Here is a 17,559-nt window from a genome sequence, read left to right as displayed (position 1 = left end):
GCATGCCTGTAGGTGACTGAATAAAGTGTGCCTGAGTGGTGGAGGAGCCCTCTACCACTCTGTTGAGAATACAGCAAACAACTCCCGATACTTATAGAACAGATCTTGTATCCAACCTCAAGATGGGTAGTGGCAACGTGATCTCATGATCTCATTCAAAATAATCCTCTTTACATTCAACTGTTTTCTTCTATCGTTCACACTTTCAGTAATAGGTCTTTCACTAAATTTTACCTATGTCTCATTTATCTTGTCATCTTGTTCTTGTCGTAAGTGTTTTGGATTCTGGGAAGAAGAACAAAAACACAGTGCTTTGTGAGGACTGTATAACTGGATTAAGTTGTTTTGAGTTATGTTTTATGCCCAAATTAATGTTGAAGTGCTCGAGATCAAGTTTCAACAGTGTAGGTGATTTTACCTTAAGACTGCAAGATAGTAATTCATTGACGGTTTTTTTCTGAGCACACTCAACAATACTTGTCTAGTAAAAAAATATGATCATTACTTCAACATTTCTTGCTTATTTTTTTAAGTCTGTGCTCTTGAAAGTTTCACTGTCAATACTAACTACTTTTTAGTTTCCAGTTTGTTGCTAGAAATCTATATTATATATATATATATATATATATATATATATATATATATATATATTGAATATGTAATTATTTTCTTAGTTTTGTCTAGCTAAATAAAGATTTTCCTTTAATCCAATCCATTAACCATTATAATCGTCTGTCAGTAAATTAGTTGTGTCTCTTTATGTCAGTACTTTCAATTTTAACTCTGGACAGTTATGAAGGTTTTTGGAGATTTTGTCTTCTAGAACTTCTAGAATTCTTCTCTGAATTTGGCCATTTTTTAAATTTGAAACAATTTTCATTCAAATATTTCACACATTCTTTGTTTAGTATGTTTTGTCGTTGGGGAATAGTGGCTTAGCTAAGGGAGAAGATGAGAGGGATAGAATTCCTTAAAGCCCTAAACAAATTTTAACACATATGTTTAACAGCTATCCAACTTCGTGAAGTAGAGCAGTTAGATCTTTTACCTCAAAATACGCCTATCTAATTTATTTAAATTAAAATTTATTCCAAACTCCACCCCTTGTTTTGTGCTCTTCAATTAGATTCTTCCCCCTTCAAAGTCATGTCCTTATTACCCCAATGTTGTGGGATTTAAGGTAGCAAGACATGTGATTAAAATAATGAGTAGGGGTGGAGCACTGATACTCTTTAGTAGTAATGACCAGAATTGCAATGTATGATTGGAGATTGAATACTTTCCATACCAACCTAACATTGCTTGCTCCTATCACTTTTTAAAAACACACTTCGCACATTTTATAAATATTTCAGTTGATTGAGGTTATATACAGCAGATCAGAATTAAAAAAGGTTCATGCAACTTTTAAACTTGTTTTGGGAAGGTGTCCTTAAATATGACAATTCTAATTTCTGAGAATGATGTGGTTAAAATTGTTTGAAGCTGACAAACCAATCACAAAAGGTGAAACGCAATGTTGCTTATAGCTTTAAGTTGAGCTGCCTTGAATTGGTTCTTTTTCATATTTATTAAATCAATCAATCACTGTGTTCTTCTAATTTACTTCTCAACTTTAACAATCTTACAAATTAAAATAAATTGTTCTTTTCACCTGATTTGTAAATGTTTATATACAGTTTATTTAGTCACTAAACTTGAAAATTTTGATTATTCTATTCAGACCACATGTCAATGGGAGCGCTGGGAGACAGTTTCTTTGAATATCTGCTGAAGGAGTGGCTGCGCAGCGGGCGTGAGGACCAAGAGGCGCGGCAGATGTATGACGAGGCAATGCAAGCTATCATGACTCATATGCTACGAACCTCCGCTGGTGGTCTCATGTACTTCTCCGACCTGAAGTTCGACCGACTCGAGCACAAGATGGACCATCTTGCCTGCTTCTCTGGTATTATTCTTTTAGTTGTTATAAAACATGGCAAAGGACATATAAAGGCTCACTTTGTCCACTTATAACATAATTAAGGTTTTATTTTTGAGGAAACCAAATGATTAGCAATATTGGACATTAATATAAGTAGACATTATGAGATGGTAATACAAGTGGATTAATAATGGCTGCCTAATATGATACACTGTTTTATTCAGCTATGATGTTTTACGGAATAATTCAGTACTTAAAGTAGTATTCTAGAGCCATATCAATATTTTTTGCCATTGCTGATAGTTCTATCTCCAGAGTGAAGGGCCATTGCTAAATTAAACACAACATCCTTGTTAAAGATTTCCAGTTTAATAATTGTATTGATAATGTCCCTGTAATATTGTAAACTAATTAAAGAAGTAATTCATTGAAGGGGAAATAGATCCTCTTGCATTTGACAGCACTCTTTGTGAAAGTGGCAAATCTGGCATTCTTTGCGTTTCTACCTTGTCAATAGCATATTGTTTTTAGCTGTGAGGTATTGTTTATTTATCGGAATTTAAATCCTATTTTTATTATTTTTTTAATTTGGTTTACTGAAATTTATCTTAGGAAAATCAAACTAAGTACTTAGATACTACATCTGTTACATCATTCTTCAAAAACTTCATACCTTCAGCACAATGTCAATCCTGTTCTTGAATATATTTCCTCTTATTTTATAAAAACAAATTATAGGATTATTTCAGACTTTCATAATGATACTATGGGCTATCTATGTGAAATTTCAAGTTCATAGGTAATAGACTCAATAGTTTTTTGGCTGTCCATGAATTTTATTCAATACGATTGACAGTATGCTTTTATTCGGAATTTTTCAACATTTCTGTCACCTACAAGCAATGTTTTTGTGTTTAAAGATTTATTCAGTCATTGAAATGGGGTCTCCTGACGAAGTTGTTTAATTCTTATTCTTCAGTAAAAATTCCATTTTGAATGTGTGTTAGATAGATTGCACAAGCCTAAAATGTACAGTGTTAACTTAACAGGCTTAGAATTCAATTCAGTGAATATTATCATTTTTTTGATGGTGTAATAAGAGATGCTATCCGGTTTTATGAGTACAGCAGCATGTCAGTTGCATTTTTACAGACCTAATAAGAAATCATTTGGAGAAGAAAATGGTGGGTTTGTGACCACAGGTCGTGGCTAGTGTTGAGCATTACAAAAATTAGAATTAAGCCACTGCTCTAACATTCACTGCCTCGGTTTATTCTATGAACAAATCTCACACACACAACCCGATTGGTCATCAGATTACATAGGTTGAAACATAAATGTGATGATACAAGGTCACATCAAAACCTCGACTGATCTAACTGCGTTTACTGTGGCAAAAAGTTGTGTAATTGTTGTGTCCGACAGTAAAAATCGCTAGTCTAAACAGGTGCAAGAGCACTTGCAAGCACCCGCAACCAGTGTCGGGAAGGTGTTTGCAAGAACTGGAGAGCAATATCGACCATTAAAATTTTAATTATAAACATTGCCGATACATCACTGTTGTGTGTGTACAGACTTCTTATTGACTCTCGCAACAACCAGCGGTAGAATTGTAGCGAGTACTTGCGACAGTTATCGCAAGTAAAATTCCTTATCTTGTTCACATTATGGAACAATAGTTGTGTAAATTCTTTCATTACTTTGCTTGCCAGTATAAACAAAGCATAGGTGGCTAGCCGGTCAAGTCTACCTACCACACACACTTGAGTTTTTGTCGTCAGAGTGAAATTGGCTGTTGGGAATTCCACCAGCTATTCATCCGCACAACTTCCCTGCACATGTAATGGTCGGTCGGACGTGTATGAGGAGTCTTATTTCGTAGTATATGACTATATGAAACATGTTGTGACTTGAACCACATCTTGTTGTGTGTTTCATGTACTTTTTAGTTGTGTTGTGATAGGAGAATTCTATCCTTGCATTATCTTTAAGGCAAACATAAAATATTAATAATTAGCCAAACAAAATAGCCAGTAATTAATAACTTTAATTGTGCTCATATTGTGGGGTTAATTGTGGAAGGTAATGTCCTGTACTGGTGTCCACTTATTCTTCTACAGATCACAAATTAACCACATTTCTTTAACTTCTGTCGCAGATAACTTCCCGATGCATTCTTCATATATTGGCCAACAGTGTGAAATTTTTGTGGGACTGTAACCAGGGCTATATCCAATGATGAGAATTTTTTTTTTAAAGCATGGAGTATGCATGAATTTTGGGCTCCAAGAAAACATGAATAGATTATGTGTTAATCTTTATAAAGTTCCTGGAAATTTTACTACGGACTGGTCAATTCCGATACTCGATACCGTGGCTCTTTCACTCTATTTCAATACTAACGGGAGTACATAAAATAATCTTGGAGAATCAGAGATACAATATTACAACTAGTGATGTGTGGAAGCTGAATCTGGAATCCAAATAAATCTATTCACAGATGACAGCTGATCAGCAGTATGTAAATTACCGATTGCTAACACAGTTTTGTACTTTCTGTACGAAGAAATGTAGATAGATAACCAAATTAACTCATTACTGGAGTTTACTCAATAATTCAATTCAAATCAAAAAATTTTATTCAACAAAAAAATTTTGTTAACATTTTATCATTCCCCATGTGCACTCGCACGTGCAGGGTTATTATAATTTAATTGTATAATTGTGGTTATTATTAGTTTACTCAATAATATTTAGCTATAATTCATATTTTTTATATTTATTTTGGCACATTGTGGAGAGTCCGCTGCGTCTATTCATGAACAACAACTGATCCTCAGTACTCAAATTACAGATCGCTAATACATGTTTTTGTATTTATTTGCTTAAAAACAAATTAAAAACACACAGTAATAAAATAACGAGATATATAAATAATATTTCAATGGAATTTTGTATTTCGTATATATATATATATATTTGCCAACGCTAGCGTGTCGGATTTATATTATTTATAAGCAGAAAGTTGAGAATATGACATGTAGTTTAAAAAAAATTTTTCCTGAAACTCTGCGGACTCCTTTGTGATAGCGTAGTATTTGTACGCTTGTTTCTCTCAAAATGTCAAACAAAGTTAAAAGTATAGTTTAAATCGTGATTGCGTAGCGATAGATCGCAGCCTGCCTCATGAAAGTGCTATGTTGGTTCTCTTTATTTTTTTCCAAACATCACATAAAGGAAAATTATTAGATGCACAATGTTATCTTATGTTATGATGAATGCTAGAATGTACAAGTATTTCCTGAAATGATCATGTCCAGTAATGTGAGAAATTGCTTGTTTTAAATAGTCGCTACTCAGCTTTATCAGCCAGTTGGTGGAATGTTGGTATGTTTAATGAATTTCTTACCAAATTTTGCCCAAGGAGGAGCCTACAATGATGTGCTTGTCTCTAAGCAATTTCTCAGTGACTTGGTAATCAGTTCTTATAATAAGCTAGTACAAAACAGGTTCTGTATTCATTGCTGTTTAAATGGACATGACCAAAAACCCAACTAGGATGTACTGACTTATGACTAGCTAGATTGGATCAATTTCAATGCAGTCCTTTATCAGCTTCAAAGTGAATTCTGTCACGTTAAGGGGACTTGGACAAAAAAAATTATTTTTAACATATATTTTTTTATTTTTTTTTATTGTAGTTTGACATTTTCGGAATACAATGATATTAATATTATCACTCACAAAAATTTCTAAAGGCTTCAAATAAATTTTTGAAGTTGCCTCTGCAACGCCATTGACGGCTGTATCCAGTGTTGAGCTTTCTTATAGTGCTGATTTTACTGATTTATTATTTACTTACTCTTAGGTTTTGTTTCTCTACGACCTTAGCAGTTTTGACAGATGTCTGCTTGTTTTGTTATTGTCAATTGTGTGTAACCTAGCAACTTTGTTGTTCTGACAATATTTTGTTATTATTGGAAGTTGACTCAGTGTTTATAGACTTTTATTTCAAAGTGATCTTTGATAATATAATGACTAGACCTAAAGGAATCTTTAAAAAACGTACCAATAAAGGTAATAGGTTTTATAAAAGGTTACCTTCAGTTTCACCAGATGAAGACTCAACAGTTAGGCCTCGGCCTACTACTCCAAAAGTTGTAGTGCCACCCAGTTCTTCTGAGAAGAAATTAGGTAGTAGTGATGACCAAGGAAAGTCGAGTGAAGAAAAGAAGGAGAGCTCTTGGAGAGGAAGAGGAGAATGATGAACATTATGTTCCTGGAGGGTTTTAGAGCTCAAGTATCGTGAAAATATACTTTTTATCTAAATTTTTTGGTTTCTTGCGTTTTCCCGAAAATTTTGATTTTTCACACACATGACCCGTTTTCTCTGAAAGTACTAAAGATAACAAGCTGAAATTTTTTAGAGGATGTTTAGTACTTATCTATGATGCTACTGATCTACAAAGAAACAATTATAACAAGTATTGACTTATTAGGCCTCATTTTACTGAAAAATAGTCTATATTTCAGGGTTATTTTGAACTCGCTGGATAAAAAAAATCATAACTTGGCAAAACAGAATTATAAGTTCATAAAAGTAGATCAGTAGCTTTGTATAGGACCACATAGTAAGTGATAAAAATATCAGGTTGGTATCTTTATTACTTGCTAAGATAATGGGACACAAAAGTACCTAATTTAACATGGGTTTATATGGAGCGTTCAAGTCCCCTTAAAGTCTACAAATACTGCCTGGTTGTATGATAGAATAGAGTGCATTAATTGATGTAATGCTTAACCATACTTAAACGTAGAGACTTAGTCATCTAAGACTTGACTTGACAAACAAAGGTCTTATTCTAAACTTGACAATAGTTATCTCTGAATCTAATTATTTGACTGACAGGTGGCCTGTTGGCACTGGGAGCCCATACACTACAGAGTCCACAGAGTGCTAGGTACATGGAGGTGGCCGAAGGTATTACCAATACCTGTCACGAGTCTTATGATCGCACGGCCACAAAGCTAGGGCCTGAGAGCTTCCGGTTCACTGAAGTCGTGGAAGCCAAGGCCATCCGCACCGCTGACAAGTACTACATCCTGCGGCCTGAAGTCATAGAGTCCTACTTCTATATGTGGAGAGTCACCAAGGACCCCAAGTATCGCGAGTGGGGCTGGGAAGCTGTTCAGGTCAGTGGTTTATAAATAGTGCAATAGTGGACATGTAAATGTAGTCAGATGGATTTGTAGCTTACATTAATGATGTCATGTAAAGATCAATATAATAAGTATACATCCAAACGCCTTTTGATTTTATTTTTGTAAAATGTATACTTTTTCATTAGTACAAGGTTTTAGATTTTGTTCTAAATAACCTATATAATACATTTTTCAAACTACAAAGCGATTGGATGTGTTATGTCTGATAAGCGATTATATGATAATTATGTCTTTAAAATGAGACAACTCCCACAATTCTATTACTAAAAATTCTATTACTGGAAGAAATAATTACTAGACTATGAAATGTCAGATAATATTTTAAAAGAGTTGTGTACTTTTTTGCATACGAGGTGTGTCCAAAAAGTATCCGACCTTGACGTCTAGCATGAACTGACGTTACTCGGCGACAATCTGGTCCCCTTCAAAGTACTCCCCTCCACAAGCCACTACCTTATTCCAATGCTCCTCCCACTTCCGGAAACACTCCTTAAATTCATTTTGCGGAATGGCTAACAGGTCCTTCGCATTTTTTTTTTTATTTGTTCAACATCGTCAAATCTTTTTCCTTTCAAAGGAATTTTTAATTTCGGAAATAGCCAGAAGTCACAAAGAGCTATGTCAGGACTGTAGGGAGGCTGTCGTAGTTGGTTGATGTCGTGTTTGACCAAAAAGACACCTTGAATAAGATTTGAGGAATGAGCTGGCGCGTTGTCATGGTGCAGGATCCAGTCACGGCATCACAGTTCAGGTCGTTTCCTTCGCACTGCATCTCGTAGCCACCTTAGGACCTCAAGATAATACTCCTTATTCACTGTCTGGCCTCTTTGAGCATATTCGTGATGAAAAACGCCTTCCTGGTCAAAAACAAACTGTCAGCATTGTCTTGACATTGCTTTGACTTTGTTTCAGGGTTTCGTAGCCATAAACCCATGACTCATCACCATAATAACTTTTTTAAATAGCTCTGGGTCACTTTTTATCAAATCCAGATTGTCCTGTGTGATTTCAAGTCGACAGTTCTTTTGGTCTTCTGTCAGCAGCCAAGGAACAAATTTTGCCAAAACACGGTTCATTTTTAAATCTTCGTGTAAAATGTTACAAACTGACGATTTTGGTATTCCTAAATCTTCTTCCAGCTCTCGGACAGTCAATCGACGGTCTTCATTAATTGCTGCACAAACACGTTCAACATTTTCAGCGTTTCTGGCCGTTGAAGGCCTGCCAGATCGGTCATCACTCTCCACTGAAATGCGGCCATTTTTAAATTGTCTAAACCACTCTTTTATTTGTCTATCGCCCATAGACACGTCACCATAAACTTTCCGTATCATAGTAATCGTCTCTGATGCTGAGTGGCCAAGTTTTTGGCAAAATTTAATACCATTGCGCTGCTCAACACGTTCAGTTATATTGAAATGCGACGCACACACAGCAGTACTGTACGGAACAGAGCGCTGTGACTCACTGAGTGACTGGATCATATTCAATGCCTAATATGGGAAGGAGTAGGCTCGCCCCTCCCCTCCAATAACCGGTTCGATCCGGTTGGTTACACCACGGCCGCCTACTGGTCAGCGGTCGGATACTTTTTGGACAGATCTCGTATAGATGAAGAGTTGGTTTAATAATCGTCTTGAAAGTGCTATTGCAGGGCAGGAATCTGCTTTACCTCGCTCGTAAATGAAATCACGTCCTGCATTAGGTCATTTTCTAGAGAAGTAATGAAATGTACTATTTATATTCTTGTATGAGTAGAATGATGTACAGTTGGAGCATTGGTGTTTGTTAAAATAAGGTTTTAAAAAACATGAAGTCACTACAGGTAGTGTGTTGTGCACTACTTTAAAGGTTAAATGATGAGCTTTTGTGTTTTGTAAGTACAGATAAACTATTTTTATTTTACATGAGCTGTTTCCTGTCACAATTATCATACCTAAACATGGTAATATTTTGAGTTAAATGACAAAAGCAAATTTTGTAGAAATATGCATGTTTATTGGAAAGGCAGTAAGTAAAACCTTTGCACCTAGAAACCTTGTTTTTGGTTGGTATTTTAAAAGCAATGTTCTTTTATTTTCATGCTTTGGACAGTGGATTTGGATTTCTTTGTTTGCAAGTGTAATTCAGGTTTCGCATGAATTTCTTTTATATTTTTGTTTATTATCCATCCTAGAAAATGTAACACCAATGATAAAAAACCACAGGAGTCTTAAAGGTTAATGCTGAACAATTTATAAAAGTGATATTTTTAAGGCCCGAAATCAAATTTTCATCCTTTATTATAGTCTGCTGAATTGACATAAAATCAGAGAAGTTTTGGCATTCCTGTAATAACGCTCATTTTTCAATTTTACAATTTAGCTAAACCAGAATAGTAAATAAACCGCTAAAGAGATTTTTTGTTTAAAATAAAATACATAAATCATCTAAACAAACTTCCTTCTTGCACAGGCATTGCAGAAACACTGCTGGACTCCAGGTGGATACAGTGGAATCAAGAACGTGTACATGGAAGACTCCCAGAAAGATGACGTCCAGCAGAGTTTCTTCTTAGCAGAAACATTGAAGGTGTGTTAATTGTACTGTCAGATATGTAGTAATTGTATATTGGTAATTCGTGGATTATAGACCATCACAATTATGTCCTTTAGTATTTTAATTCGTAAACCTACCAGCAAATATAGGTGGTTGATGTGCAAAAAAGGCCAGGTTAATACCAGTAATTGTCAGTATGACATTACAATTTTGTGACTCAATTAATAACAATATTTCATTTTTTTATCCTTTACTTTGCATTGTTTGTGCAAAAAGTATCCAACCTCTAGAAAAAGGTTATTTATTTATCTAGATTTTTTAACTAGTGATCCACTTCAAAATGCGCCTTGAGATTACAAACACTAATTCAAGCACTTCTGCCAGTTTTGGAAGCAAATCTTGAAGGCCTGTTTCAGAATGGCCTTCAGATGAGCTGTTGCTTTTTTTATTACAATTCATAATAGAGTTGGTCAGTTTTTGTTAGCATTAGGGAGAGTAGAGGTCTAGAGAATGACTATGAATACGTAGTGCTTTTGTGTCCTCATCATCAGTGCAAGTAACTTTGAGGTTAGTGACAACAACACAGAGAACGTACTACGGGTGTCGGTTTAAGCAATGATCCAGATATTATCATTGTGTATGAGCCACTTGCTCTAAGTTTAGACTAGCGTCACCTCACCTCCATTGGAACCTTGCTTGTCTGCTTCTGTTATATGTGAATGATTATCCTCTTAATTTTATTTCCATCAACATGACATGTTTCCCTACATAATTTTTCCACATTTCTCCCTAAAGCATTCTCAATTGAACACAATAAAAAAAAGTTGTTTTATCTTGCAATATTCAATTTATTCGTCACCTATAATAAATTAAAGCTAACCGAACCAAAATAATGATTAACTATAGAGTAGTAAACTTAACCCTACAACTGGCAGTCGCCTGATTATCAGTCGATATTAATGTTTCTGTAGTGGCAGTCGCCTGAAAATCAGTCGATTTGACACGTGCCCGTTTGACATCTGTTATAATCAATACACGAACTAAACTGCAATTATTCATATACCACTGGAATCAGAAATAGTTGCTGATTTGATCGATGTATTTTGTTTTGTTTTGTATGCCATGATTTAAGTATGACATATTGAAAACGAGAGTTGTTTGTAAACAGTCGGCCATTGTTGTATTGTTACCCGGTCGCGTTATTCTTGTCCATCTAAAACGTAAGTTTATTACATGAAATAAGTGTTTTTATGTAATAAGTGTGTTTATTTATGCGTATAAATTTTCGTATATTGTGTTTTATCAGTTTGTTTTGTCATGTTATGAAGAAATATATGTGAAAAAATATATTAGTGAGATTTTGTGTTCTAGGCTATGTGCAGTGTTGTGATAGTTTTAGTTAGCTTTAGGATCATTTTCATATGCGATGATCATGATATAAAGCTTCTTTATTTATTTTCATATGCTTACTTTTAATGTATTTTATGAATTTTTCGAGTAATAATTAAGGTTTTTGATGAATTTTTGTAACACAGTCGTATCCATAGCAACGAATTTAGCTGTATTGTACTATCTTCAGATTAGAGTATTTCATAATTGTTTTAATTAAAAAAAGTGTAGTAAACTATACATTTTCTAAAACTATAAAAAAATTTTCAACATTTTGGGTATTTTGGAAATATTTTTTTTCACACAATACGTCTTTTATAGGTGCACCCCCACCACTTGTACATACCTTTTTTATTTTTTGAAAACAAACTTAGTAAAAAAAGTGATAAATTTCTTATATTTTTGGGTTTTTATTTCCACGAATAAAAAGTAAATTTTCTTGTGAAAACAATGATATATAATACATATGGGTTTATAATCAAATTATATTTAAAAAAAATAAAAACTAATACTACTGCAAAACACCTCAAAATGGCCTGCCACTTGAGGAAATTTCAACTGCCAGCTCGAGGGTTAATAGCAGAATGTGTTGTAGCGAAATAGTTACTTAAACACTATCTCCCAGAGAAAACATATTGTTCACTTATGACACTAGGTACCATTATGTTTGCAGGAAATAATAGGGCTCACTTTCATATCCAATTCACATTAAATCTATAGAAACAATTTGCATAAAAGGTGTAGTTTTCTTTTTCTACTACAGTAGTAGAGTAGATTTAATTACAGTACTCTCCTGTCGGTTACATTGATTGCGTAACTCATTTTTGATCATGTGGACTCTTCAGTAAATTGTAAGTTTCCAGAAGTATCATATGAAATGTTAGGTTGTCTTTGAACTTGCAATTAATTTTGTATACTGATGATGAAAAATAACCTTTAAAATTATGTGCCATTCATCGAAGTTCTCTGTAAAAACCTAGTATGTCCTCCTCCACGGACTTCCTCCTCTATGTTGAAAGGAAATACACTCAATCGAAAAGGTAGGGGTAAACTGTGTATAACTATAAAATAGACTTCAACTTTTTATCTGTACCTATTTAAAGAAATACAGGTGGTCCCATACTTTTTTAATGTTTGTACTAAGGTAGAGTACACTGTATATGTAAGTAGTCCTAACCAATGCAGCAAGAGTTAGGTAATTAATACCTTAGTTTAATTTCAACATGAGCTTCATCAAATTTTTAATTTTTATATTATTTTTGTATAGTATTTAAAATATAAGATGTAAATTTGGGAATGAAGAAAAACTTTTTTGAATTTTAATTAGGATTTACAATATTTTTAAATCTCTGTAAAAACTCTGTGGCCCAAAGTTTTTGGCAGAAGAAATAAATTATTTCCTTTATATTCTTTTATATTTATTCATAGCAAAAATATTTTGAAGCTCAGATCAAATTAATACAAAAATTAAAACCTATATTTAAGCTGGTTATTTGATCCCATTTGTCTTAATACATATTTATCTCAATCTTATTATTTTACCTTAATTACATAGTCTCAAAGAAAGGTGTGCAATATTTTAAGTTTTGCCGCTCAAGTGTTCTTGTGGATGTGAGTATGATATTTTTAGTTTACTAAAAAAACTTGATTTATATTATGTGATTCACAATCAAACTCATGGAATTTAGGAAGAATTCAAATATCAGGTATGCCAATAATTATATTCAACTAATACATTTTGTGATGATGCATGCTGTCAAAATTGTCCTCTAAAACTTGGGTCCTGTTTCAGTACCTGTACTTGCTGTTTAGTGACGACAGCCTCCTCTCTCTGGACGAGTGGGTGTTTAACACGGAGGGTCATCCCGTGCCCATCAAAGGCATGAACCCGTACTATCGCGCTGCTCCCCACACGTAATGACCTCTCTCCTAGCCATGTACAGTTTAGTGCGCCGCATTTGTTATTTTGGATATCAGTTGTTTTTATAAATAAATGCTTGTTTATATGTAATGTAGCATCTCAAGCTGTGAATAACGATGTTTATGTTTGTAAATAAGGTTGTTTTTAATTTTAAATTCTGTGATTTTGATAGGATTTTTAATTTTTCATAATATTCTTCTGTACTATTGACTGTACATTCCTATAGATTATACGATTGTCTCATAACGGACAAAAGGGTGAATAGCAAAAAAAGTTGATAGAATTTTTGTCTCTTTTTGTTGTCTCCAGTTGTTATATCTAAAAATATGAATGTTCTGTGTTATATAAAGATATGGTTATAATGCGGTAAACCCATGTGAAGTTAATAATGTTTACTAGTAAATTATCTAAATTGTAGTTGTATCAAGCACACGTATTATATAAATTTTAAAATAAAAATATGATTTCTCTGTTCATGGAATATACTAATGGTTTTACAACAACAACACATCTTACAAAAATGTGATTGTTTTCACAATATACTATAAGTATTTTTTCAATACTGTTATTTTAGTAATATATACAATTGATTTCAGAAGTGTTCCATAGACATTTATATAAACTATAATTATAACTATGTAAATACAACTTGCACTGTAAATAAGACAAACTACTTACTTGTGAAAGATTGGTATTGTATATAGTAAGTAAGTACGAGGGTTTCTGAGTGTTGTGTTACTTACAACGTCATTTCTGTATTAGTTTATAATTCACTTGTTATTCTTAATAATTCATCTTGGTTTATGAGGGATATTATTCATGCACGTTGTAATTAGTTTTATTTATTTGTAAAGTGTATTTATTGCTGTAGTGAAATTATTTATTAAAATTAACTTTTAGCGATTTTAATAAGAGCGGCATTGAAGCAGTTTAGATCAGACAGAAGCAGTACAGACATAATATACCAATATGACCAATATGAGTTTCAAATTAGGGTATTGTTCTTTAATAAGGCTGCTAAACTAAAATTATTTGTTATTGAATGCACACTTTTCCTAAGTTAATTGAAGGATGAAGGATGATTAGGCAGCATAATAACGTGGGAATTTATTATCATTATATTAAAAATATTAAGGACATTTTATGGCAAAGTATGAGAATTATTCAAATATAAATAGGATTTTCATTTACCTGCTTGCACGTAAATATAGAGTTATGTTGACGATTGTTGTGGAAAAAGGGGTTGTGTGTTGTAATTAAACCATGATTTACTTATTCGTGTTATTTATGTTTGGTGGCTAAGAAATCACCATATTGTGAATGATTGTGTATAACTGACGTGGCTCTGTAATTATCTGCAACTGAAGGACATTTGAAGCCAAGTGTAGTTAGTTAATTAACTATTAATTTTGCCACTAAAACTCAAAAAGATATAGAAAGACTCCAAATGAAAAACATGATTGTTTTCTGAACCCTTTTTTGTGGAACCAACAGTTATTCATTGATTATAGTATAATTGTAGTAGGCTATCATCCAAAAAATTTTGATTTTTGTTACACTCTCATTCTTGTGTAAGCTTCTTTATAGGTATTAATTTAAACATCAGGTTCATTACAGTTTACAAACATCATGTTTACACTATACAAAGCAGATAAATCCATCAGCCATGTATATAATGTGGCATTTACTTTCATCTTTGCTATTGCAGTTGAGTTCAGTCGTTTGTTATGGTTACTAAATTATCTTTTACTGTTTGTTACACTAGAGGATATTTATAATTTATATATGCTGTAACTGTTTTGTAAATTTTTATGGCACAGGAAGTATTTAATGTTTAGTATGTGAAACATGTGTTATTGGGCAATATAATACTTATTAAAATCATCCAAATTACCTTTTTTCCCAAATTTGTACATGTTTTTGAATGTCTATGCCTATTTTGCTTCCATACATTCCTAAAAACCTGTATATTTTAGTTGAAAACGTGTTTTTCAAAACGTAAAGATAATTTTAAAAATGTTTCACTGCGGATTTTAGAGTTTTATTTTACTTAAAGCATTGGAACAGTGTATGTCCCCTATTAGATGGAGAAGGCACTAGTGTTACAAAAATAATAAAAGTATTAAATTTTGTTGGTGAATTTCTCTTAGTAATAAATTTGTGAACATTTCAGATTTATATTTGAATAGCCCTCATTTTGCAGGTAAATGAGTTGTCTTAATTAAAAGTTTTATAGTTTGAGCTGCTGTATTATTTGGTTGGGTAATGTATTGGTTGTCGTATTTTTATGATTACCAATATATATTTTGCACAATGTTTGAGTTCCAATGCCACTCTTATAAAGCTTAATTTCCAAAGAACTTTTATTTTCCCTTGTCACTTACTCTTCCAACTGAAGTGTTCCATTTAGAAATATAATTTCAAGAATGCTGTTTTCATTTTAAGCTTACATTTGTATAATACTGGTCCTAAACCCTTATTAGTCGGTTTTTTTAAAGTTTTACATTTTTAATATATTTTTATTGTAGTAATAAATAAAGTAGTCAATTACTGTATGGTTTGAGTACCGTAAGTTGTTTTGAGAGTGGATTTTATAGTACTGAAAAGCTCAACTGTATATTATAGGGTTTAATATACTAAAGTCACTGTGTGTACCAGTTGGATATTTTAGGCTAAGACTGTATAATTATGGACCTTGTGTAAAAATACAGAGATTTGTTAATAATATTTATTTTTATTCAGTATCCCAGTACCCTCAGACCCAGTATGAAACACTGTTAGGTAGAGGTAATATAGACATTACAGAGTAGATTCTTTGTTTTCAATTTGCTATTGATGATGGATGATTTGAAAGGATAACAAGATTTTGAACATTTGCCATTGTTATATGTCACAAAAATAGAACACTACAATTTCTAGAATTACAGTCTATCTTTCTTCATCAGGTGTTAACAAACTTTGAGGCATTATATTCAGCATTCAGAAAAATTAAAAATCTAATAAATATTTAGCGATAATTTCAGTTTTTTGACACTGATGAGAAGAATGGATTTAATTCTAAAAAATTAGTTTTCTATTTTTGTAACATACAACAATAACAAATGTCCGAAATCCTATGTGCATTCCAATGAAAAGGAAATATAGCATCCAATCCTTTTAAAGACTAGATAGATAGTGGGATTTAAAAGACTTTAAAAGATTTTAAAGACTTTTAAAGATTCTTGGATAGTGGGCCTAATCAAAGGGCCATTATATTCTTTGTTTTAACAAAAACCCAGATATTTCCACCATAAAGAATTCAATAAAATAATTTGTAATACCCAAAAATAACTCAAAATGGCACTTTTGTGGGGTTTGGTTTTGGAAGATTTTGGAATGTATAGTTAATTTAACCCTCCATCGGGCGCTAAACGGAGTTTTCCTCCGTGTATTTTTTACTATTAAAAATAGTACTACTTTTCTGATGTTGGCAGTCGTGTCCCGCAGTGTACTTCACGAGCATCTTTCGGGGAAGCGAAACAATAGCCTCCCGCTTATCTTTGTAAAAATCTGTCAGTATGAGGTCTACTTCCGTGCGAGACTGGACGATTCCTCCGTGAGCGCCCGATGTCGTGTTTGTAGTGCTTGGACGAAATCTCCGTGAGCGCCTTATAGGGTTTAGTTTTTATGGAGTAATAATCCGTGTGCGCCTAAATGTCTGACCTGTGATGGTTTCTTTTTAAGTTTTACAATATATTTTATTTGAATTTTGTGAAATGGAGAATGAAGACGAGAGACTTGTCAGTACAGTACCCGTGTGCTAGGGAACATTTCAGTACTGTTTATGGAGTGAACATTGTCGTTATAAGAACCAGAAGGAAAATGTTTTGAAACTTTGTGTAGTGTTAAAAAATTTTTAGTAAAGAATAAATTTTGATTTTAGAATAATAATTGACATTACAATTGTATAATATCTCAAGAATTGAAGTAAGTTGTTTTTGTAAGAAGTTAAAAACTAAGTTAATTTCCATATATTCTTGCAGAAGGTTAAACATTTTTACAATTAATTGCATTATTCCTTAAAATAAATCATGTTGTTACTATACAATAACATTTTTTTAAATTTCGAAATTCTTATTTGGAAAACTCATTACATAAGAGAGTAATTTTTATTTAAATTCTAAAAATGAATATATTACATTGTAATTAAATCAGTATGAATATTTAAACAAATAAAAACAGTTTAAAAAACGACTATAATATCCATTATGCACTAACCTGGAGGAAACCTCCGTGAGCGCCTGATGGTGTTTCTAATTTTAAGCGCCCGATGGAGGGTTAAGCAATACTCATTTTGAAGGTCTTTATTCACTGGTCACTTTGAAAAGTGTTAATGTATTTCGCTTCATGTATACAAAGTGATCCGAAATGTCAAAGTTGTACCGTTTCAAAGATTCTTTCCTGTTACCTGGTTAAAAGTTTTAGCAAATCCAAAAATTTCCCCAAGGGTACCAAAGAAGTACCATTTCTACAAATATGTTATAGTTGTCACACATTTCAGCACATTTCCAATTTTTAAAATAAT

At 32.8% G+C, this 17,559-nt stretch overlaps 1 protein-coding gene across 3 annotated transcripts in view; it reads left to right on the top strand.

Annotated features, from left to right (window-relative positions):
• Window positions 1-15,722, top strand: part of LOC124359811 (mannosyl-oligosaccharide 1,2-alpha-mannosidase IA) — a 235,170-nt gene extending 219,448 nt beyond the window's left edge. For all 3 annotated transcript variants that reach the window (XM_046812858.1, XM_046812859.1, XM_046812857.1), the window contains 4 exons: window positions 1,724-1,948; window positions 6,834-7,117; window positions 9,602-9,718; window positions 12,867-15,722. In XM_046812858.1, coding sequence (XP_046668814.1) covers window positions 1,724-1,948; window positions 6,834-7,117; window positions 9,602-9,718; window positions 12,867-12,992 — 752 coding nt within the window. In that variant the 3' untranslated portion in view covers window positions 12,993-15,722. The remainder of the gene's footprint in view (window positions 1-1,723; window positions 1,949-6,833; window positions 7,118-9,601; window positions 9,719-12,866) is intronic.
• Window positions 15,723-17,559: the final 1,837 nt, after the last annotated feature.

Source organism: Homalodisca vitripennis, chromosome 4, assembly GCF_021130785.1.
Source record: "Homalodisca vitripennis isolate AUS2020 chromosome 4, UT_GWSS_2.1, whole genome shotgun sequence".
In the NCBI taxonomy this organism is placed as follows: domain Eukaryota; kingdom Metazoa; phylum Arthropoda; class Insecta; order Hemiptera; family Cicadellidae; genus Homalodisca; species Homalodisca vitripennis.
The sequence above is the reverse complement of the archived record's forward strand: the minus strand, read 5'-3'. Positions and strand labels throughout refer to the sequence as shown.